The sequence below is a fragment of the Chelmon rostratus genome, chromosome 17 (assembly GCF_017976325.1).
Source record: "Chelmon rostratus isolate fCheRos1 chromosome 17, fCheRos1.pri, whole genome shotgun sequence".
NCBI lineage: Eukaryota > Metazoa > Chordata > Actinopteri > Chaetodontiformes > Chaetodontidae > Chelmon > Chelmon rostratus.
Window position 1 is genome coordinate 18,208,031 of NC_055674.1, and position 23,946 is coordinate 18,231,976.

A 23,946-nucleotide genomic window follows, 5' to 3' on the forward strand; every position below is an offset into this window, starting at 1 on the left:
ACAAAAATCAATTTCTCCATATGATATCTCTCAGCCGTGTCTTCCCATGTCACTGGCTGCAGTCACACTCCCACAGGTACCTGATGGGGCTCCTCTCCATCTCCTCGGTGTGCTGTTATTCAAAGAAGCCATTATGTCCCAGCACCCTGCTCATGTCAGCGCTGCCTCTGGAGAGGTCAGAGCCGAGCGCTCCCGTTTTTAAAAATGCAATAGAGATTCCATTATTTGGCACACATAAAACTAAGTCCTAATGATCTATTATTAATGTTAAAATGTATTGATTTATTCATGAAAGTCTTCTTTTGTCCCTTCCTGGCCGTAGCGGAGGCTGCAGTTAGAAATGGCACAGAAATCAAAACAGAGGCCGCTCTGTTTCCCACCGTTCCTGATTGCCTCTCTTCATCTTTGGCAGGCCGCTGTGTGTGATTCTGGTGTTCAGCACCAAAGGACAGAGGTACCTGCGGGTCGGGCTGGCTGTGCCTCTGTTTGGCTCCGTGGCCTGCCTGAGGAGGATGGTGGCTGATGAGGGGAAGCTTTCCCCAGACCAGGTAGAAAAAAACCCAGCCCACCTTGGCTGGCATACAAGTGTGATTACAGCGATGTGCGCATCCTATTTGTGACCGTTCCTTACATGCCATTGGCTTAAATTTACTTTTGCTCGCTGGGCTAAAATGCATTAAGCTGGGCTTGAGATTAAGGGGAATAATAGTGCAAAGGTTGGTTTCCCATCGAGTGGGTTCAGAGTTCCCTCACACAGGATTATGAGATGTGTAATGGCACTGCGATAAGGAAACTAACGTGTATGTGTTTGTACATGTGTTCGTCTCCAGGTGATCCTGACAGAGGTTTACTCCACAGGCTTCCAGCGCTCCTTCTTTGATGAGGAGGATCTGACCAGCATAGCTGAGAATGATGTCATCTACGCCTTCCAGGCTCCACCCCTCTACATCAGAGGAGGCTCTGCACGGATCTCAGGTAGCTGCATGACTGAAGGCGGGAAGCGAAGTCAAAGTGTAACATCCTATTTTTAGCAACATAGCACAGGTTGTCCTTCAGTGTAAGTAGTTTGTGGTATTACATTAATATTTTTCCCTCCTGTGATGTGGACGTGCGCACAGATCTGTAAGCAAACAAACTAATGTTATTAATGTGCTTTGCTTAATGAAACCCTCTAGGACTGCACCTCACTGCAGGGGGCCGCTGAGGAGCACATTAAGAAGTATATAAATTCGCATAGAGCTCTGTGAATTATGTCTTCATTCATCTGATTTTCAGCTAGTGATGTAAAATGGTTGCTCAGAGGTACTTCAGTGCATAGTATCCCCTTGTTTCTCGCTCTGCGGTGCAAACAAATAGGTTCTGCTCCGTTGTCCAGTCTCACAGGGCTGTAAGTGTGGTCCCAGCACGGTGTCAATGCTGCTGCTGTACCTGAAAAATGCGACTTTTAGTGCTTCAATTTATGTAGTTCAGTGGCCGCACACAGCAGTGCTGCCTAAAAGGAGCCCCCCCAGACAGTCTGCATGCTGGCACAGACTAAACCCCCTGGGCTGTCCCTGGCTAAGCCTGCAGGGGTTGATATGGAATCTCTGCATCACCACTCAACACTTCTCTGTGCTTTGCAGATTGTCCTGTCTTTCACACTGATATGTTCGTCCTGTGAGAATACATATGATATATTGCCATCTTTGACGGAACAGTTATGTTTAGCAGTTGTGCTAATGGTTTATATATGACAATATCCACTAGATAAAGTCAAGGAGTGCACCGCCTCATATGACTTCATCTTATTTATTCTCCACATGTAATTTTTTTTTAAGACAAAAAATTGAGCAAAGCCACTTTGGGATAAAAAGGCAGCATGAGCTTGTTTTGATACTTAATTGAAAAGAACATTTTAGTTTCCTGATTGATAAATATCCCACCAGGCTCTCCTAAATTATTCATGTACATAAATGAAATATTGAGATGCTAAATTTATTTTTATTTTACTGAACTACAGCCCATAATTATTTTCTGCCTCACTGTTTGTGACTAATCAAAGCTATAAAATCAGAATAGCATATGAGTAACCGGTGCCATTAAAATACCCTATTGATGCATAAAATGCACCTTTTATTACGTTTTTTCTGTCCACTCACAACAGTGATCTGTAATGCTTTTAGCCTGTCTGGCGCCATTAGAATGTGATTTTTATGCCCCTCCTGCAATTACTAAATCTAAACGGTCTGATCCCTGAGACACCCTTAATCAATTATCCATAAATGCTTAAATGAAAGTTTAAATCTTGTGGGTTAGATATGAGATAGAATAACAAACTCTCACCAGGGGTCTCATTAGAGCTAAGCCTGGTAAGCTAAGCATTTTTATGTGCAGCGGTAATGTTAAGGAATGGTTATCAATGTGGATTATGTCCTTCGGCATTAAATTAAACCTCATGTTAAGTATGGAGTCTGGAGAAAGCGGCTTCCTGATTGCTTGACAAATGCATAGCCAACACACCTCGTGAACTGAACTCTTAGCGTAACCCTTTTTTATTATGCCTCACCAGTGTGCTTCCTTGTTATTCGTAACACACTTGATTAATTGAGTTTCACCAGCATTCAGTGTATTTCAAGGCTTTCACGCACTGTTGGAGTCAGCATGACGCGCTCAGTAAAGGGCTGTTCAGTGTCTGCGATGAATGCAAAAAGGAAATAACCTTGGATCTCGCCAGAGGCAAACCAATGATGAGGTGACCTTCCCACTCTGACTCCCAACCTCCCTGCTGTACTCAAAATTAATCTCTTACATCACATACTCACCACTGCATGGACCACCTCTCCTCTATGCACTGAAAATCATCGTTTCTTTCATTCCCCAGCACTGGCTGTCTTACAAGGTCATACTGTGTCACAAAAGTGTTGACTGCAGATGATCAAACTGGTGCATCATGCTACTGGCTATTGGTAACTTAGCTTCGTGGCTACACCTGTTGCTTCATTTCACACGCAGCACATACAGTATGCAGGTTACAGCGATGGTAGATTTGTCACTAGGCCTAACACTACATGTCATCAGCATCCTCACTGGCTGATGGTCTATGTAGAATATAGGCTATTCCTACTGTTACGACTAAATATGTACAGTATATGATAAGAAAGGAAAATGGTCAGACTGTTGTTGTTCTAACTTTCTGCTGTTTGGCAGCTTCTCTCATCTACTTGTTCACTTCTAATGTTACAAACATAACACTGTCTAAGCTTGGTTTGGCGTCCGATTGAGCCCAAGACAGAGCTGCTAATGTTTCTCTGAACTCTGATAACATCCAGGACGGGTTTTCACTCAGCGGGAAAACGCCACGCTGTGGATGTGCTAGTCGTGAGCGGAGCTTTTATATCATAACATTTGTGAGACGATATTTTCAAACCCTCTTAAGTGTGCTGCATGTTCATGCAGGCACGCATGTATGAACTTATACATGCACCACAGGTCCTTTCATCAGTTCATGTGACAATTATTCCAGCCCTCAGCACACCAACCGAACACACCTTCCAACAACATTGAACACCATGAATGTAGCATGTTCGTTGCCGGGTACTTTATGAAGGAAGCTCATTAGAAAAGAAAAGAAAGACTTCCTCTTCATGACAGCTAACCTGAACAAACAGGACGACAGCATTATCACCACACAAATGAATGTAATTAGCTCACGTTGATGGTATACTCCTCTGCTTTGGAAACAATGTTTGGTGGCAGTAACTAGTAAGCTAATTAGCCAGACATGTGAGAAATCACAGCTTAGGGTTAGTTTATGTTAGACACACTTATTTGTTCAATGGACTGCATTCACCCATTCACACACGCCATCATGACACAGCATCAGGAGCAATTTTGGGTTCAGCATCCTGCCCAAGGACACTTCGACATGCAGACTGGAATTGTAATTAGCTAGTGTTGCAGGAGCCAGGGATCGAACCACCGGCTTTGTGACTGGTTGGTCGCTCTACCTCCTGAGCCACAGCCGCCTCTCTGTGCTCCTGTGTGTTTGTTTTGGAAAGGCTGAGGAAAAAGACACCGCCTTCCAAAATCTTTAAATGCAGAATAGAGCCGCTTCAGCATGTGGAGAAATATGAAGTTTGACCGAGCTGCTGTACTTAGTAGTAGCCTGGAGGTTACTATGACTATGGTTGGACAAACGCTGTTCAGGGAAAGGGGTTTGGTCAGTTTAAGCTTCCTCTATTATTGCATGCATTGGTCCCTAGAAAATAATATATAAGCTAAACATCAAAGCTAATGTCTCTTTGCACAGGACAGATGCAGTACTTCACATCTCTTCTCTGGTGGCCTTATTGTAACGCTGTTTAAGAAAAACAGCTACTTCAGGTGATAAACAGGCTACAAATCTCCCATAGAGACACATTTAACTTTACTTTGACATACCTTGGTGAATTGAGGACAGCGGAGACACAATTTTGTGTTTGCATTGGGATTGCAGCATTTTCATGTACCTACCATCTGGCAATCAAGCAGTCGAGGTTCACATTAAAAATAAATAATGTATAAAATCTCAAAAGTGTTGTTCACAAGTTCCGCGTGAGAAAGAAGCCTTTTCTGTTTGGGATCTGACGGGGCAGAAATGAATAAGCACAATAACACGGCGAGGAGTGCCAGGGATGAGACTTGAATGTAGGATCGCCTGCCAAAGAATATTTGGAAGCAGATAATTGGCTTCCACAGTCAAGTATCCATTTCACATTCTTTTATCTCTGTTACAAACAGAGAGCAGGTTCTTCCTCCTCTTCATTCATCGCCCAGATTTCAGCAAAATGAGATCATCTCTCATACTGGAGTTTGGGTTTTGCTTATTTTTTGTAGACGACAATAACAATTTTTACACATGATTAACAACAGAGACCCCCACAAGGTCAAGTGGCTTCAGCTTTCCCGCTCTGCACGTTCCCACTCTGAGGAGTTTCATCTATTGCTGCTATGGTACCGTATCATGCCAGCGGCCCTTTTCTCTGTCCCACCTGTCAAGGCATCGATGTTTTGGCCATTTCAGTCATTAAATATTCAGGATATTTCAGGTCCAACTGATGTAGGAAATCTGATTGATGAGTCGCAGTAGATTAGGCAGACTCACAGTCAGTCAGTCAAACTCACAATGCCCTAAGTGCTGTAGTTCAGGCTGTAAGGATGAAGGCCTTCTGTACACCTGTGCAGTGCTGTGAGTGTCTTCAGCTTTCTGTTCTCCTGCAGCACAAAGGATTCTGGAAACACCTCAGCTCCCTTCCTGACGATACAGTCACCGTCTGTATATGTGTGCCTCAGTTACAGCTGATATCTCATTTTTATCAGCCACACTAGCGACATGGCTCTACGGTTGACAGTCGGTCAGTCAGTTGCTTTGGTTCACACCAAAATATGTTTGATGGATTGCCATGAAATCTGGTTCAGACATGCAAGGTACACGTTTGTGGTTTTGAGTGAAATATCTCAACAACTATTAGATGCAATGGCATACAATTTGTCCAATGCTTTAGTTTATACCTGCAAAAGTAATGAGCCGTACCGTTTTGTTTACTTCTAATTAGCTAATGTTAGCATGCACATTAAATAGCTTGGTAAACATTATATCTGCCAAACAACAGTTAGTGTTGTCATTATATGTTTGCATGCTGACTTTAGCATTTAGCAGCAGTGTGACAGAGAGCCTCTAGCCTACGGCCTCATAGTGTGATATAGATCAGATCAGATAACTGGCAGTATCACATTATTATTAGCAGAGTTTGTTAGGGACACGGGGCAACGTCCCGAGTCACTGGCTCCTACAGCTATGAAATAGCTATCACCGCGCGTTTCTTCTTCTTCTTCTTCTTCTTCTTCTTCTTCTTATTTTTCATCCTCCTCCAAGTTTTCGTCCCTTAACTCGCCCCGCAGCTTTGAGAAAACCCTCGCAAATTATATATCAAAACGTGCGTATTGTTCGGGATCGGTGTGCTATTACTTTTCTCAAATTTATCGCAGTTTTTCGCGTCATAAGACGCGAAAAACTGCGATAAATTTCCCATAAGAAATGAATGGGACGGGCGAAAAAAACAAGATTGAAATTGGAGTTTTTCAAACATCTGTAGCTCAGGCATACCGAGAGACTTCATTTCAACTTTAAAATGTAGACCCAAGTCTGGTCTATTGGTGTGTTCATCCACATTTTGATTGGTCCTATAGTTTTTGATCAGTCACTGTTCAATGACAGTGATCGTTTGGAGGGAAATTTTGAGATTATAATGGGTGTGTATTGCGCGGAATGTTCGTGCTAGAGTGCGTGCTAGAGTGGCACAGAGTCTAAAAACGATCTGAAAATCTTCTCTTTTTCTCGTCGCTACGGCCACAAATTACACTCTACACGCAGAATTTTGGGATCAGTTTGTAGACAAACTTGTCCTCTTTCGTGTGATGTCCTCGAAAAAGCCGAGAGACTTACTGAATTTAAATAGTGAGACTTTTTGTGCAGCCAGTGCCCTCCTGTTCTCCCATTAAGTCCCATGTTAAAATTCAGAGCTGTTTTGTGAGCAAAGCAGAAATGCCTCCTGTCTTTAGATCGCCATAAAACGAAAAGTTGTTGTGTCAGGAATAAAACGAGGAGATGGTCGGACTCAGGAAGTTCTCGGGAGTCCGATGATCTATAGTACACTCTGATACGAGGTATGGTTCTCTCACCAGAGGATTTAGTTCAGGAGGTTCGCCGAACCCAAATCTCACTGCATACAATACAAACTCCTGTTCTCTGAGTCGCAGAGTCTTTTTAAGTCGACCATTTTGTCATTTTTCTAAAGAATATCTGGACATAAAACACACGTACATCTGGCCCAGACTTGTCCGCATCTCACAGTGTAATCGGTTTTTTGATAGCAGCTACGGTTTTGACACAATCGCAAGTTGTTCGGAAGAAACCGACAGCGAAAAAGCCGCTTTTCAAGGGAAGAGTTTAACAGGTGCAACTGTCATTTACACACACACCGGTCAATAACCCACGCACACACATCTGCAGGACAACCAGCCTGAGAGTGATTATCTTAACGAGCTCAGTCAAAACAAGGGCATTGTTTGAAAACAATCTCCGTCCAACAAGCAGTTAAACTCAGCTTCAGAAAGCTCTTTGCCAAAGAGGTTGAGACAGTAGTCACACAAATGCACACACAAAAAGGGCTAACCAAAACAAGCACGTCAAAACTGAAAAGGAACAGGTAAACAGTGGGAGAGGTGCAGAGGTAATTATCAGCAGGTGGGGCAGAAGTTACACAGGCACACACGCACGCACACACACACACACACACACACATTCAGACACACATATACCATACATATCTCCATGTAGGAGCAGATTGGGCTGCTTGTGTAGTTCAAGCAGACACACACACACAAACAGACGAAGACACACACATACGCAGTCACACACAATGACAGATACACAAACACACACACACACAGACAAATGCATAATGAAAACCCCATCCCCCCGCCCCCTTGTTAACGCCGTTAGCTCTATTAGCTCTGTTAGCACAGTTAGCTCCGTTAGTGTTAGCTCTGTTAGCTCCGTTAGCATTAGCTCCATTCATGTTTATTGATTCAGTTCATTAATTCATGTTAACAGAGACATGAAGCAGAGGAGAAAGCCACAGAAACACAGCTGGGACCAGTTCATTAATCAGGGACTGACTACCTGATATCTGCTGTTTTCTCAAATTGCAGCCTTTTTCAATTGTCCGCTGCTTCGCCATAGTTTCTCCTAGAGACTTCATTCAAACTTTAAAACGTAGATAATTTTGTCGGCTTAAACACACCCCGTGTCCCTTTCAAAATTTCCCAGAGGGAATTTTCTAGTTTTCTTTATCAGCCTGCCACACGCTGCCAGTTTGTGCATGAAACATTTGCCACAAGTATCATAAATCCAGCCAACCCTCAGGCTGCATGGCTCTGTTCAAACAGGAAAACAGTGAAATGTGACAATTAAGTAATTTTGGAGGCAAGATTGCACATGAATGACATTAGTTTACTCAGTCACACAAAGGAAAAATAAACATAAGATAGTGCTCGCTGTATGTGTGGAGCACACATTCAGAAAAGCAATTACTTCTTTTTTACATATATATCCTAAGTCAATCTCACTCCTCTCACTCATCTTTTCAGCAAATTATGTATTATGTAATATGTAATAAACAAGAAAATCAAAATAAGCCTCAGTCTGACAACATGTGCACGTATTTGTCTAACCACTGTTTTCGCTCAAAGACCTTGAATGTGACTGTGCAGACAGCTAATAGGATCGGGGGGTGGTTGCACTGTAGCTGTGGGTAGAGTAGATCCCTGTAGGGGCAGAGGTGTTTAATTATGGGCTTTCACATAGCCTATGTTTAGTCTGCCTCTTCCCGTGTGTCTGCTTGACAATGAAAGAAGCCTGAGAGTGCAGAGGAGTGATGAGTTCACAGGCTCCTGCGGTTTCTTGGAATTAGTCAGAGGCTTTTTGATAATTAGAGATTAGGATCAACAGGTAGGCTAAACAAAGTTAACTTTTGCTGGGGTTTGTGTGTTACCCATTTTCACATGCCTGCGACACGCAGCACTGCTTTTAAGGCATAGCTGTAAAGCACATCTACGCAAGTGGAAACACACAAGCATACACACACATTTGATACGTCCACCATTATTAATCTAGTAAACAAGGCGAAAAAAAAAACCCAGAAGGGAAGCCTTGAAAAAATGTCGAGAAACAGTACAGTTTTTGACAGTGAGCCATAAAAGATGATTTAATGAGGGATGGGAGTCAGGTCAGCTCCACAGCATGCCTGTATAAATCTTAGCGGGACAGGCCAGGAGGTGACCTCCGCATTTCACTGCTCTTTCATGAACATGTTTCACTGGGCATTTAAAGGGAGAATTTGTTCCCCATTAATCATCCTCACAGCTGTCAGAGGTCGCCGCTCGTGTAAATTGCAGCACGTGATTTAAGCAAGTTTTATCACTTGCTTGATTAGAGCGACATTAATAAATGAAAAGCTGTGCATGCTTGTTACTCTCATTCTCAGGGTCACGACACTGCAATCAGAGGTTTCAGAGTTAAAGCTTTGGTGGTTTCAGTGTAGACTTTGATTGGTTTTGAATAGGTCTCGCCCTTCATGCAGTGCACAGCTTAACGTCCTCGCACCCCGATTCTTTCGGGAGGAGGAAGCATGTGCCAACACAGAGGCTTGTTACTTTGCGAGGATCTCGCTAACAGGATGCTCAGCGGTGGCATTTGCTTTGTCAGTGATGAATCATGCGTCAGGTGTAAACAGCGGAGTTTAATGAAACGTTTGGAGGAGGCACAGCCACCATGGTCAATCAATACCTGTGTCTGCGAGTCTAATTTGCCATGTGATTTATCACCGTGAACTTCGTGCTAAGCCCAGAGGTTCGTCAGCGGTGTGGCCAGAACGCGGCTCTGCTGACGTCACATTTCACGGGGATCTTGTAATCTCAGCTTTACGCTCAGTCAGTCACACTCCTCTGAGAGACGGGGGGGGGGGCAGAAGAGAAGTGGTGCTGCTTGGCACCCCACCAGGACAGGATGTGGAGCAGAAGCTGCATCAGATAATACCTCCTGCTGAGAGTGCAGGCAGCCATTGGTCCATCTGTTCTCCCCTCTGAATCACTGTTCCCCAAATAGAAAGCTGCTGTCTCGCCACTTTATATATCTCAATTCTCCTCCTCACTCCTCGTGAGAGAGGTGTTAAGTTCAGTGATCGAGTTTTCGGTACAAGAAATACGTTCATCTTGCTTTCGAGGAGAGAATGTGAAATCATGCACTTCATGCCGTCGGTGTAAAATCTTTGTAAGTAAGCTGTGATTATAGTTTAAAAATCTCCTCATTCTCTTCTCTCCTCTTCCTATGACTCATTTTAGCATCTCTTTCCTCTCTGTCCTCACACCCCCGCTCTGACTTTCTCCTGTGTCCTTCCTCCTCTGCCAGGTTACCATCACAGCCTCCCATCGTCCCCGTACTCCACTGGTCCGGAGGGTCAGAGGTTACCTTCGTCCGGCACGTTGTCGTCAGAGTTCCTCAACCAGGGCGTCCCTGTCAAGATTCTGCTGTTGGTGTGCAACGCTGGAGGGGCAGGCCAACACGCTGTTAGGTAATTATATCAGCTGACCCTCTGCGAAACCCTGTGCCCGAATGGTGACCGTGGAATCCTAGCTTAGCAACCGTAACTAGGCAAGGCAGACAAAGCACTTTCTCCACATGATGAAGTGGTGTGTGCACAGGGCTCTAATAAGATAAGACACTCAGAGTCTGGAGGGTGGTGTCTTCTTACCTTTTACAAAACTAAGGAGCAAACGTAAGCTGCAAACGTTAGCACGCCTGACTAACCAGGTCATTACCTACAGTAGTAACTTAGCATTATCCAAAGCCAAGCGGCATGCCATCAGCTAACTAGAGGTTATGTGAGAAAAATACCTGTTCAGGACTGTAACACCCACCCTGTGGCAGCCGAGGTGCTGCTGTATCAGAGCGTAAGCTAACATTAGCAGCTCTGTCCTGCTCTTTATTTGGTTTTGGGAAGATAACGCTCAAGCATCTCCAGCCAAACAAGCATAACACAGCTCTGCCTGCAATACATAATCAATATGTCTCCTTTATTCATCAGCTGCCGGGACTGTTGCCTTACACTAGCCAGCTACATCCAACAAAATGTGCTTTGTCCGTCATTAAGTTTTTTTTTGTTGGTTTCGATGTTCCCAGCTTCTCAGCAGCTCTATGTGCACCTCAGTCCACATTACATGAGTATGTCAAGGTCACATCAGCTCCCTGCGACAGAAAGGACTCGCGTCTCACTACGAGATGAGTTTCAAAATCAATCGGCTGCGGAATCTGGCATCTGGCAAGATGTAGAGATCAGACATTTGTCTCCCTGACAGAGTCCAGAGAGATCAATATAGGTGAGCTCGCCAAACACGGCTGTGGCAAAGTCCGATCCCATCCACGTCTGGGTTTCTCCTTCAAACGCCTCACCGTCGCTGATCAGACCACCCACCCATCTCCCTCTCGTCCGATGACAGCTGGCAGACTCGTCCGTGCCAAGTAAATGACATTGGAGTCACATACTTGTTTCTCGCTCTGGTTGTCTGTAGAAAAGCATCACAGTTGCATTTCTGAAAATCAGCAAAGTGTGAAAACTCTCGGTTTCGTCGGTTTGTTAAAACTGTGAAAGCAATCGATAGCAGCAGAAAGGATTTAAGAAAGTTTCATATTTTGTGTCCGGTGCCTAAATGCTCACTGGTTTTGCATTGCTGCTCTTGAAAGTTAACAATTTGATTTCATGACATTTTTACTTCGTCTTATATCTTGATACTGACTGTCCTGTCTGTGGAGGAGGTGGATAATAAATATAGGTCAGGGTCACTGTGCACTCAGAAGTAGATAGCACATTTCCCTGTGTGATCCATGACAAACTTTGCATGCACTAGAGAGTGGCTAACACATTGTAAAGCCCTTTGTATTTAGCATATTAAGTCCATTTGTCACAAACCAAACCAGTAAAACAATGGCATTTTCTCCCCTCTTGCTCCACAGAGTTAAGTCATTCTCCCTCTCATTTTGCTGTGTGTATTGTCTCTTTCCATGCCGTGCTGGCTGCAGCTGTTGCTCCTCAGCCGCCACAGAATGTTAATGGTTACCATCCTGAACAGTAATCCATCCTAATTTACTTTGAGAATCTCTGTGGTATTTCTGTATGATGTAATGGGAAAACTGTATGACTGAGGATGAGTTTGATTTCTGCTGTTTTGTTTGAATGCCTTTAAGAATAAAAAAAAAAAAACCATCAGAAACAATCAAAAAGTGCACATATTGCCTTTACAGATGCAACAAAACTAACTTGACTTCATTAACCTCCATTCTTACTGACTAATCTACAGTTTTAGTGTGTCTTTGTCTCCCCTGTGCACATGCATGCCCACATGGTCTCACACTAATAAACTGCAAGCATACAATCGAGGGCTGCCCTCAATTAAATGTGCATTATGATTAATGTGTCGTGATCTATCTTTTCCGAGGGGTGGTTGTCCCTCTCCTCATAGTCTCACTCCTTATTATCTCTCTGTCCTTCCATAGATGTGCTGTAATGAGATTTCCTGCCGATAATGTTAATAAATGACTATTTACATAACAATAGGCTAAGTAGACATGTGAACCAGTCAGGGCTAATGTGGACTGGCTGAGTCGAGCCATTCTCAGTTGTAATTTTGAACTTTTTTGATTCCTGTTCAAGGTTTGGACCTCCATTCCTAATGAGGGAGGACCGGTCTATTTCCTGGGACCAGCTGCAGCAGAGCATCCTCAGCAAGCTTTATTACCTGATGATCAACGGAGCTCAGGCTCAGGTACTAGACAGCTACTAATGATAATGTGATAACTGATCAATGTCAGGAAATTCAGTTCCCTGCCCCCACATGTGGACTCACATACAGACTCTTTTAGCGCAGCAGATGCTTGAAACCATGTCCTCCGGTTAAACCCCGCCTGCCAACTGGCGGTGATGTGTTCGCATTCAGTCGAGGGGCAGAGATTGATATGAAACTCAACTCAAAACAGTTGATCCAGTGAGGTGCAGGCATCATTTTGTCCTCATTTGCTATGAGGACAAAAGTGTGGCAGTTTCAACCTGGACATCGACCGCAGGTGTCACAACATCACCAACAAAGTGGAGGAATTTCTTGTACAGTATTATTATTTATTCACTCACACGACCAGAACACCCTTGTACTAAAGCTGCAGTACATCCCTGTGTAATAAGTCAATAGAAATTGCTCCACGACGCTTATAAAATGTATGTTTAATAGCCGTGTCGCGTGGGCGGGCTTGTTTTGATCACCAGCTGGAGGCAGAGAGGGGACACGGTTCCCTCCTGCCATGCCGGCTGGCCCACCTGTTCAAAGACAGGTTTATTGGCTCGGGACAGAGCAAAGCGTGCCCACACAAGGATGTTGCATAGTACAGGTGGGAGAGCTTTAAGCGCCAGCTTGAGGCGGAGAGGAACTGGTTTCCTCTCGAGGCGGGTTAACTGGTTTGGGACACTCGCTCACTGATACAACGAGGGACACATACACTTTAAAACAGATACACACTTGTTTGCTGTATTGCGTGTTAATAAATGATGGTGGACAAAGCAGGTTCTCGTTCTTTAAAACCATTTCAGTCACTCTATGGTGCATTTGTCCCGGGAACATAACTTGTCTTTTGTCCACTCATCACCCAGTGCAGTAGCATGACTGGCCTGTCGCTGTGCCAGTCTCTGGCTGCGATAGCCCTCTGCCCTCTGAGCTGTCAGTATTAAGAGTAAATATTGGGCTCAGGAGGTCAAAGCTCTTTTCGGTGAAGGCTGTTTAACAGCCTCCAGTCGTAGGATGTTAATAAGGAGTTCTTTCCGGAATCGGTATGTGAAGCTTTTTAAAGCAACACGAGGGTTTCAACAAGACCTCAAAGATAGGGAAGTACTTTTTAGGAACAATCAGTGATTTAAATGCAAGTTCAGTCCTCCATGCATGGCTAAAAGAAGCAGTTTACCTGTGAGACATGGGACATAATCGCAGAAATGCAAACAGCATCGCTTGCCCAGAAGCATCCCCGCTGTATGTCACTGTCAAATCAATTATTTACTTCAGTCAAGCCAAAGGGTCCATTTCCTTGCTTGTTTCTGCTTGCTCACTGGCTTGTACCACATACTCGAGCCTGTGTTTCAGCATGTGATTGTGAGCTGCAGCGTGCTGTTAATCATGCAGCCAAACAGATTTCCAATCAGTGTCTCTCTTTGTGGAGCCAGCTAACACACAACTGCAGCAAAGAGCCACACAGAGCACGGGGTGCGCATGGAAAGCGTTCATCAGCTTGCTGCGTACCACTCGGCGTTTTTGAGTCTTTGAGACGCGCCAGGAGAGAGACGAAGAGGAGAGTCAGGTGCAGCAGTCTCAGTAACTCTGCAGGAGCTCCGTAGTCTCCTTTGTGCCCCATGCTGTCAGCCATTTAATTAAAACCAGGCTTGTACAGTATAATCAGTTTGTTGGAGCCTACCTCTGCCAAGAAAGGAGTACTGAGAGCAGATGTTTGCTCTAAATCTTTCATCTCAACAGAATCTGTAGTTTTCTTGCATCAACGAATTACACTCACGAGTGGATTTTTGCCGCTTCAGTCTAATTTTAGCAAAGACGTGATTCAAAAACAGAGGAGCGCGGCCTCTCTGGCAGCCATTTCTCCTGCCACTGACATCACTTGACATCTTCATTTCAGCAGCGGCTGGCTTGATGCTCGCTAAAGCACACCTAGCAATATAATACGCTGCAGCGGGCTGACGGCTGCACATTCATCTGCAGTACTTATAGTCACATTCACACCTTCTGGTACAGACTCGGAGTAGGACGAACTGTTTGGATTTGATATGAGATTTAGTCGGAGCAAGCTTGGAGCGTTTTAGTGCAAGAATCGAGTGTGGCAGGTAGAAATCCCTCGATAGATGCACACAGTGCTCAAACTCGCAACACAATGAAACACTGTGCTCTCTGCACGGGTTGTACTCTGAGGTCTTTTGCCTTGTCAGACTCAAGGGGAAATATTAGGAACGTTAGAGTCTCCGTCAGTGTCCCTCACGCTCAAGCACTCCTCTGACAGGATGCTGAGATGACTTTTCACAGGTTTTCTCCTCCACTTCTCAGCAGACAGGCTGACAGGGGTGACATTGCTCAGAGCCTGACCGGATCTCCGATGCTCATTTGTCCGTTTTTCTTCTCACATATAACTCATTGTTACTCTCACACATTCCTCCTCATCTGCCTGTACGGGGTGGAAAATAAGCACGTACTCATAAACATGTACACATACACACGGCACAGTGTTTTACTGTACAAAGGAATTGTCACAATTGGCCTTTTATTAAGTCCCAGCCCGTGTTTACAGCCCTTAAAATCATTAGTAATCTATGAAACAATTAGTCATTTCAGACAGTAGACAAGCCCAGACTCTCAATTCTAGCTTGCAACTGTCAGTTGAAAAGACAACTGTTGCAGAGAATCTCATGAAAGGGTCTTAACTAAGGCTACAAACATGGTGTGACACTAAAAGACTGCCACTAAAATGACATGTCCCAGCTAAAAAGTCAGCACCCGATGATCCATGTAGGTGAAATGGATATAAACTGCTTTGTTCTTGCGCTGCAGTGTGGAGTTAGTGTTGTTAGTATAATGAAAAGGTACGACCAGACAGGTTTTTATTCTAATGCCGGGCTCAGACAGGAGGTCAGCTCTCACATGAGCAGCAGCCTGGCAGTTCACACCAGAAGCATTTCTACCTGCTGGTCAACAGGTGGTGCTGCTCCCCGACACACGCGCACCCGACTGCGTTTAGCCGCTTAGCTCGCATACAGGAACAAGCTCTTAGGTTAGAGGTTTAATTGCTGCAGTTTTCAAACACTGTGTTTTCCTTTTGGCTGAGGTTGCTGGAGGGTGAACTTGAAATATAATACAGAGCAGGACAGAGCTGCAAACAGCCTACGCTCAGTAAGTAGCGTTAGCATCCACGACTGAGTTCCACACAATACAGTGGTGACTTCACTGGCCTCAGGAATAACGCTCGGTTAGCACAGTAGGTAGTAAACTGGTTAGCAGGACATGCTAACTCCTTACAGCATCATTCTTATTAGAGCTCCCCGCTTCAAGATGTGGAGAAATGCAAAGCTCGACAGGCCTGTAGAGAAGCTAAGCTATAGCTGGATAATGGCCCTGTCAGTTCAGTCTGAAACATCTACAGTGTAGACCTGGATCCTGTTGCTGAAGCAGTCAGCATCTTTGCAAATACAAGACCTTTGAAAAGTATGCAAATGTATCATATTAAAAGGAATTTTCCCTTGTTTTTTTGTTTTGTTTTTTTAAACAATGTTACGGGAAACAACCCTTTTCCTGAGAAGTTGGAATATGTAGGACTCTTTGGGTGGTCTTCACATGTACACACAAGCCTGTCACTGGAACTCACAGTAAGCCCGAGCAAGTCTGTAATGAAAAGAAAACCTATTTTCAGTTTACACTCGTCATCTAGCATTACAGTTTTTTACCCAGCAGATGCAAAACACAGAAAAGTTGATGAGTTCTCTGGAAAAGCACCACAGGGAAGTTTGATGCCTGCAGTGTCCATAAACACATGATGCTGAAAAGCTGAAGAGAAGATAATATAGTCTTAGTTACACGGCGCTGCATGTGCACACAAAATCAGGGCATGAGAGCAAGATGTTACTTGAACATCAGTATGAACGGCTGCAGTATTTCAGCACTTACTTTAAAAAGTTCTCTATATTACATATGGGAGGCAGTAATTCAGAAATATTGCCTTATGCATTCCGGTGGGTTCAGCGTATCAGTATTGCTGACTGCTTCGGTGCGCTCCTGGTCGTCAGAAAGATCCTGCTGGGTCGAGCTTTCCTCGCAGGACTCTGAGTGGGTGTTTGTGTTTGAGCTCAGCCGGCAGCTACACACTCGATTTCACTGGAACAAGAAGGAGATCAGTTTCATTCCTGCAAACCGCTCCTTCGTTCCTAAAGCACCTCCAATCTACGAGGATCTCTGAGTAATATACGCATTCTTCAGAGGAACAGGAAAGGATATCTGTACCTCATGTGTTCTTTCTTTTTTTCTTTATGGGCTTTCCGCTCCAGTTGAACCACAGTTGATTATCTGTGGTTTTATTAACGTTTTTCTTTTCTTTTTTTTTTTTGCTGTAAAACAATATTTGAGTGCAAACATAACTTTGGTGCTACATGTTGACTCAGGCTGAACTGCTGTGAGCTCTGCTGCAGGTCTTGGCCTACTTTTCATGATGGCCCACTTTGTTCTCCTCTGTCTTTTTGTTGCTTTAGCGTGTTCACAGCAGACTTGTTAAATATAACCCAGAGAGAGTAAAAATATTCCAGCATTTGTATAAACTCACTCCCAATTCAGCATTTTTGAAATAGTTTTGAGCAGCTGTCCGACAGTCGGCTGAGTCTGAGTGGACAAACAGTACTCCAGTCAGCGTGCCAACAAATGACATCAGACAAGTTTAAAAAAATCTTAATGTCATTTATTTTATTGTGAGATGAACGCTGATAAAACAAAACGTTTGCGCTGATGCACCAGTGTCTGCACAATCCACCTTCACAACTGCACACAAGAACTTGCATGTACCATATGAAGCTGAACTCTGGTCGTCAGTCTTCTGTTGCACACGCATATTGGATTCATAAAATCATCTCAGCCCACAATTTAATGGTCCAAAGTCTCCAAACTGAGCAGTCAGTTTGACTGATCACAGTAAAAGTCATATGAGTAATTCCTCTCCCTCTTCTTCTAAATGCTGAGCTATGTGTGCTCATTTTGCCATAATGAAACCATCTCATCACAGTTATGCAAAACCATGATGGGCGAATAACACCACAAAACTGCAGGCATCAACATTTCTCATAAGGGTGGTGAATCAGTGTGGCGGCAGTGCTCATTTTAGACCTTAACGAGACCTAAGAGGCTACAGCCACGCTAGCAGCTCTCTGAGGCTGTATTTAATCACAATTTTGCTTTGAGCTAAATGCTAGCATCAGCGTAATAACATGCTCACAATGACAGTGCTAACATGCTGATCTAAAGCAGGTATAATGTCTGCCATGTTTGCCATCTTAATTTAGCAAGTTAGCATGTTAACATTTGATGATTGGCACAAAAAGTCTAAAAATTCTGAATCGGATGATGGCATTAGATGAAAAGCATGAAGATCACCAAAGTTATTCATCCTGAGAGGAACATGAATTATCGTGAATAGTTGATGAGACGCGGTTCATCTGCATATCAGTACAGAATCTGGAGGCAAGGGACTAGATTTTAGTATCAGAAGCGTTCTGGTTTTTGTTTGCAGTCCGCACAGTATTGACCAATCACATTTGAGCGGGCTTTGTTTGCATGCAGGTAAATGGTCCTTGTGGAGAACACATTGGCTGAAATGCACTGTCGGAACCCATCGGCTATCATCTGCCAAAAATTTAGTTTTTTATTAGCTTTTTTATTTATTCATCTGGGTTTGTATGCAGATACCAGTTTATCGAGACTAGCAGCAATGTCCAAAAATGTGACATAAAAATACGTGGAAAAGGGCGATCGCTCCCGCAGTACAGCTTTGAATGGTTTATGTGGGTACAGACTGTATTTATCAGCCCAGTTCAGTTGCAGGTCTATGGGGAAGCAGCATCATCTCAGACCAGCGTTGTTTAAACTTGATAGTACAGCAATGATCAACTAAATCTAAGTGAGCTCTAAAGCGTCCACAAAGTTTGAACTTGTAGTACCCGAGGAGAGGATATGAGTGAGGCTTCATGTAGGAGACGTCATGTCCTGAAAGTTTAATGCTGTTTGTAGTCTCGTCATGAAAAGCATAAAAGCACCCTGATGTTTTTGTTGTCCCTCTTTCAGAACACAAGAGTGCTGTTCAACATCCGCGTGGTGGGAGGATCAGCATTTTACAGCTACCTGTCGCCTCAGGACGGGCGGCCGCTCTACCACCCTGCCGTCGACAGGTGAGGCTGTCAGAAAAACACGCACCATGGAGTTCATTGGGTGGAGGGCCGATGCCGCTCAGCTGACCAGCATGAGCCGGTTCTTGTGCTCTCCAAACACATTCAAAAAGGTCCTGCTGTTGTGCATGAGTTCATTGATCTTTCCGCTCACACACACACATCTGGCGTTTCTTAACTTTTCTTGTCTTTTGTTCTGCACAGTTTGGGGGGTGTTGATTGCACTCCCTGCTGAATCCTGAAATACATATACATGTCCATCTATATCCTTCATGTTCTCTGTGGTTAAATGTATTTCTGCAGGTGCAAACACTGTAAGCACACAGTCCAGAGTCACTCTTATCATTTTAGCTGACAGCCTGCCAGGACTCTGCATTCTTCTATTATTAGACGAGAGGATTATTAGATTATTTAAATGTGTTATTTTGTTGTAGAATTACTCGTGTTGGTCGAAACGTTCAGCGCTGAAATGACCCAGTGTTCCCTCAGGCTCATTCAAATTTAATTTAATGTAATCAATTTTAATGCAATTTCATTCTGCTCTAATCTAATAGTGTTTCTTGAGAAAGGCTACAACTCCAGGCAGGCAGCTGGTTACTGAAGACGTACCGACATGAAAACATGTTACACACTAATATGACTATGAAAGCTGTCAGGTCCAGCAGTTTGTGATGATTGGCACCGTCTATACAGGTGCTCTTAAGATAATTTTTTTTACTTTTACTTTTTATGTTTATCGTACCAACTGTAAAGGTTAGACTTGATTTTAAGCCTCGGCTGAAAGGTGCAGACATTTTATCCCTTTTCACAAATGCCTGTCTGATGGCTTTTACTTGCAGAAGTGAATTGCTGTTTCAAAGGGGCCTTTTGGCAAGGTCTTGAAAGGACTTCCATTTGTGTAGTGGCTAAGAACAGTTCATTCATTTGGTGAATGCTGCTGATGGGGGCAAACGCTTTTGAAATCTTTTGAAACGCAAATGTGCAGCACACTGTATCCTAGAAACGAATGCAATGATAGCGTTTGAACTCTAATGATTCAGAAATATGCTCTGTTCCCAAGTCAGCCCATATCAAACAGTGCAAGAATGCATGAGTGCAAGTGTTTTAGTCTCCTGCTCGCTCCTGTCAGCCTCTGTAAACTCTGTCTCTGAGCATTGTCATACATACATCACTGTTTCTTACACCAGAGGACATGGCTCTGTGGATGGCAGTGTCTGTTGGTCTGTCCACTGCTCTGATCCACATGAACTCTCTAACTGAATCTGAAACTATGGGATGGATTTCCATGAAATCTTGTCCGGATGCTCATGTCCCACTCAGGATGACTCATAATAACTTTGCTGATAACTTTTCATTAGCGCATTATGCTTTGTTTTATGACCAAATACCTCCAAAATGTACGGCATTCACATCATCCGCAGCTGTGCTTGTGTTTAGTGCTAATGAGCAAATGTTAGCACGCTATCCTCAGATGGTTAGCATGGTAAAGATTATTCCTGCTAAACATCACAGCATTCGCATTGTGACTGTGAGCATGTTTTTTTGTGCAACTTCTATTTCATTTTCCACATATATATTAACCCGCATGATACACGCTTAACATAAACAGTCACTGTTAGCATGCTGATATTAACATTTAGCTCAGAGCAGCGCAGTGCTTCAGCACACTTTGCAGCGCTGCTATGGCAGCAGCCATGAAACAAATGTTATACTTTCCCTTATTTTGTTGCAGAGCCCATAGCGCCCAAAAATCCCCAAAGTTTACTCTTGATGAGAGTGACGTTTCATTCTTGACTTTTAAAATAGTAGTCTGTAGAAATAATCTCAATTCAAGAACCACTTATTACCTTGTTCCTGAGTTTTCAACCACCTCTCACTCTGTGATCTGATGAAGATGTGGTTGAGAACTCTGGAAAAAGCGACTAAGTGGAGGATCATTCTGTCAGTTTCCTGTTGATGTGATGGAGCTCAGCTGTGGGCTGTGGAGTATACCTTTACATTGCACTGTAGCTTGTACTCTATTACATTTGTTTACCTAAATCATCTACAGCTAAATCCTCAATACAATACAGTCTCTCACACAAAAGAAGACACAAGCGTCATGTGTCGCTAGCACTGTAGTAATGCTGACACCTAGTGGTTAAAAAGCACCAATACAGGTGCACTCTGAACCTGAACTAGACCAGTAATGTTGGACCAGTTAATGGAGTTTGTGCAGATGCTTCTTCCCCGGCACTGGATGACCTTTCACCTTTCATGTCTTCTAGAGCTCTGAAGCTCTGCGGCTCCGGAGGACCTCCACACGTGAAGCTCATCATCGAGTGGGAGCACAGAATCAAAGACTGGTCGGTTTGTTTTCTATTACAGACCACCGCCGATTTTCTGTAGCATTGTTCTCCATTAACCTGACATAAAGCTACTTTCTGCCTGATTTCTATAACCGCATCTTTGTGTCCCGGGGCCGCAGCCTGTTTGGGAACATTCAGGAGGAGGTGGTGAAGGATGCAGAGAGCGTGAGGAATCAGCAGCAGCAGCATGTCCAGCAGTACAGCTGCACCTTGGATGAGTGTTTCCAGCTCTACACCAAAGAGGAACAGGTAATCAAACAACCAGTGGCCCCATGAAGAGCCTCCTGAAGCCACACCAACCTTACCTAATGTCTGTTAATAGTGCTGTTGTTCATGTTTCCACACAGTCAGCAGGTAATTAAGTTATCAGAGTGACAACATTTTTTTCAACTCTGAGCCAAACTCCAGAACATTTTTTTTAGAGGAACAGTGTGAAATAGTTCCATGTTTATGTGTACAATATACACAATGGATGTAAAAAACAAAACAAAACAGTGAAACATTGAAGTTTGGAAATGCTACAATAGGTTTTTTCTTTTTCATTGAATTTATGGAAAACATGTTTTAGTTTTCATCTAATCGTAATAATAACTGTGAATAAGTCTCTTGTGGGTGCAGCAAATTGCAGTCTGCTTTAAAGAAATATTGTAATTTCATTGTAAAAAAAAGTTCTGGTGGTGGTTTAGTTTCAGAATGAGGAACCAATTCATGAAATGTGGCACATGTGGTCGCTGAATGTGTCAAAGCAGTCAAAAGTTCTCCACAGTTGACGGCCACTGTGCTGACTGTGTGTGCTGTTGTTACCTTGTGCCACCACCTGGTGGAGCTGCAGGCACGAGTGTCTCACTGCTGTCAGTCAGCAGTCAGTCAAGGCTCATCACTGTCTGAATAAGCAAACCACCTTTACTCATGTAGCGCTTAGATGCTCATATGTATGAGAGATAAATAGACACTCATTTTAGCGTTTTATTTTTAGCATTTCTCCCTCAAATGTTTTTTGCAAGAGTCCCAGATGATACAAATTATTGATAATATCAATCATAAATGCTCACAATATTAGCGTTTCCCTCTCAACTTGTAAGTGGAACATATTTGCCAAAGCTGTCAAAACAAGTTGCTGTGTATCATTTAGATGAAGACATAATATCATCAGTATTTCCTGCCTTTCTTTTTTTTTTTGAGTCCAGAGGTCAGCTATATTCCCACAGACATCTATACACACTAAACGTGGTAAAATACCCATGTATTCACTCATGTCACGTGCCGATGACGCCTCCCGACAGAAGAAAAAGGATGTTCGGCAAGAACAACAGATGATCTTGTCCTGAGTGTAACTTTAAATGGGTGACCTTGTTGAATACAGTGAATCATTGCTGCCCAATATTCAAGATCATAATCACAGGGAGGTGGGAAAAGTGAACAAACATGGTAGCCATGGCAACAGCTTCGAAATGTACTCTGTAAGGCTGTGAATTTCCAATGTTCAGTCGTACATAATTCCAAGGATGTGAATAGGTGGAATAAGAAAAGGAAACACTGAGAGTTGATTTACTGGGACAGGATGGAGTAGGGTCTATCAGGTTGATAAGCAGGCACAGATGATTCATGTTTCCTCCCTGCCCCCCCCCCATCTCCCCCACCAGCTTGCCCCAGATGATGCCTGGAAGTGCCCCCACTGCAAGCAGCTGCAGCAGGGCATGGTGAAGATGAGCCTGTGGACGCTCCCGGACATCCTCATCCTCCACCTGAAGCGCTTCAGGCAGGTGGGAGAGCGGAGGAACAAGCTCACCACGTTCGTGCACTTCCCCTTGGCGGGCCTGGACATGGCGCCTCACATGGTGAACCGCAGCCACGGCACCCACCCGCCCCCTCTCCAGCCCGGCTGGAAACAACCCCGGCGACCTGACCTGGTTCCTCCCGACTTCCTGTACGATCTGTACGCTGTGTGCAACCACCATGGAGGAATGCACGGAGGACATTACACAGGTCTGAGTGGCACCTTTCAAATGAAAACATAAAAGATAAAGATGAAATAATGAAAAGATAGAAATCAGTTATCAGAAGAGATTTCTGTCTTTAACTCCAGTCAGACGCGTCTTATCTCTCTCCATTGTTGTTGTGATTGCAGCCTTCTGCAGGAACTCAGTGGACGGCCAGTGGTACAGTTACGATGACAGCAGTGCTGAGCCGGTTCCAGAGGCGGAGGTGTGCACACGTGGAGCCTACATCCTCTTCTATCAGAGGAGAAACACCATCCCCCCCTGGTCTGCCAGTTCCTCAGTCACCGGTTAGTCCTTAACTATTCTCTGTAGCAGCTTATTATACTGAGAACAGTCAGATGGAATCTGCTTTACATCCCTTCGACCAAATCTAGTAATAATGGAGGGAGTGTGGCGTGTGGGAGTATCATTACGTCTCACACCATCATTATTTGCAGTATGGCCTGCAAAAATATGGTGTTTTTCCCTCTGTAATTTCAGTCTGCCAGAATTGTTTGCTGTACTGCAGCAGCATCAGTGTGCATTTTTTGGTGTAACCTCTGTTTTCAGCCCATGAATGATGGTTGCCAAGGTTGTGGAGAAAAACCAACCTGTTCCCAGCAAAGGTCTCCATTTGCTGGAGTCACGGAAGCATTCATCTCTGTGGTTTTAGCATAATGAGGGTATTCACAGATGGATGGAAATACTGATGATACCCTGTGATCACATTCATTTTGCTGTATGGATCCAGGGTCGTTTCTTCTCTCTGATCTTTGTGGGAACAACGGACGCACTTGTCCTTTTTTTAATTTGCAGGTTCCACCAGCTCATCCGCCTCTGACCACTGGCTGGTCCGGCTGGCGGGGGGCAGTAAGAGGGGCAGCGTGTCAGGGGGACCCATCCCTGGACCTCCAGGTCCCACACAGGCCCCGGAGTCTCCTGAGCTGCCAGTGTTTGGAGACGAACCCCCCAAAACACTAGAAACAAGTAGGCATCTCGTGTAGCACAAATAGTACATTTAGATTG

At 44.0% G+C, this 23,946-nt stretch overlaps 1 protein-coding gene across 1 annotated transcript in view; it reads left to right on the forward strand.

Annotated features, from left to right (window-relative positions):
• Positions 1–23,946, forward strand: part of LOC121620926 (ubiquitin carboxyl-terminal hydrolase 43-like) — a 61,835-nt gene that overhangs the window by 34,274 nt on the left and 3,615 nt on the right. Inside the window, exons 5-14 of the mRNA XM_041957179.1 lie at positions 413–548; positions 831–975; positions 9,989–10,151; positions 12,288–12,399; positions 18,493–18,596; positions 20,861–20,938; positions 21,061–21,190; positions 22,585–22,927; positions 23,070–23,228; positions 23,737–23,907. Of these exons, the coding sequence (XP_041813113.1) occupies positions 413–548; positions 831–975; positions 9,989–10,151; positions 12,288–12,399; positions 18,493–18,596; positions 20,861–20,938; positions 21,061–21,190; positions 22,585–22,927; positions 23,070–23,228; positions 23,737–23,907 (1,541 nt within the window). The remainder of the gene's footprint in view (positions 1–412; positions 549–830; positions 976–9,988; positions 10,152–12,287; positions 12,400–18,492; positions 18,597–20,860; positions 20,939–21,060; positions 21,191–22,584; positions 22,928–23,069; positions 23,229–23,736; positions 23,908–23,946) is intronic.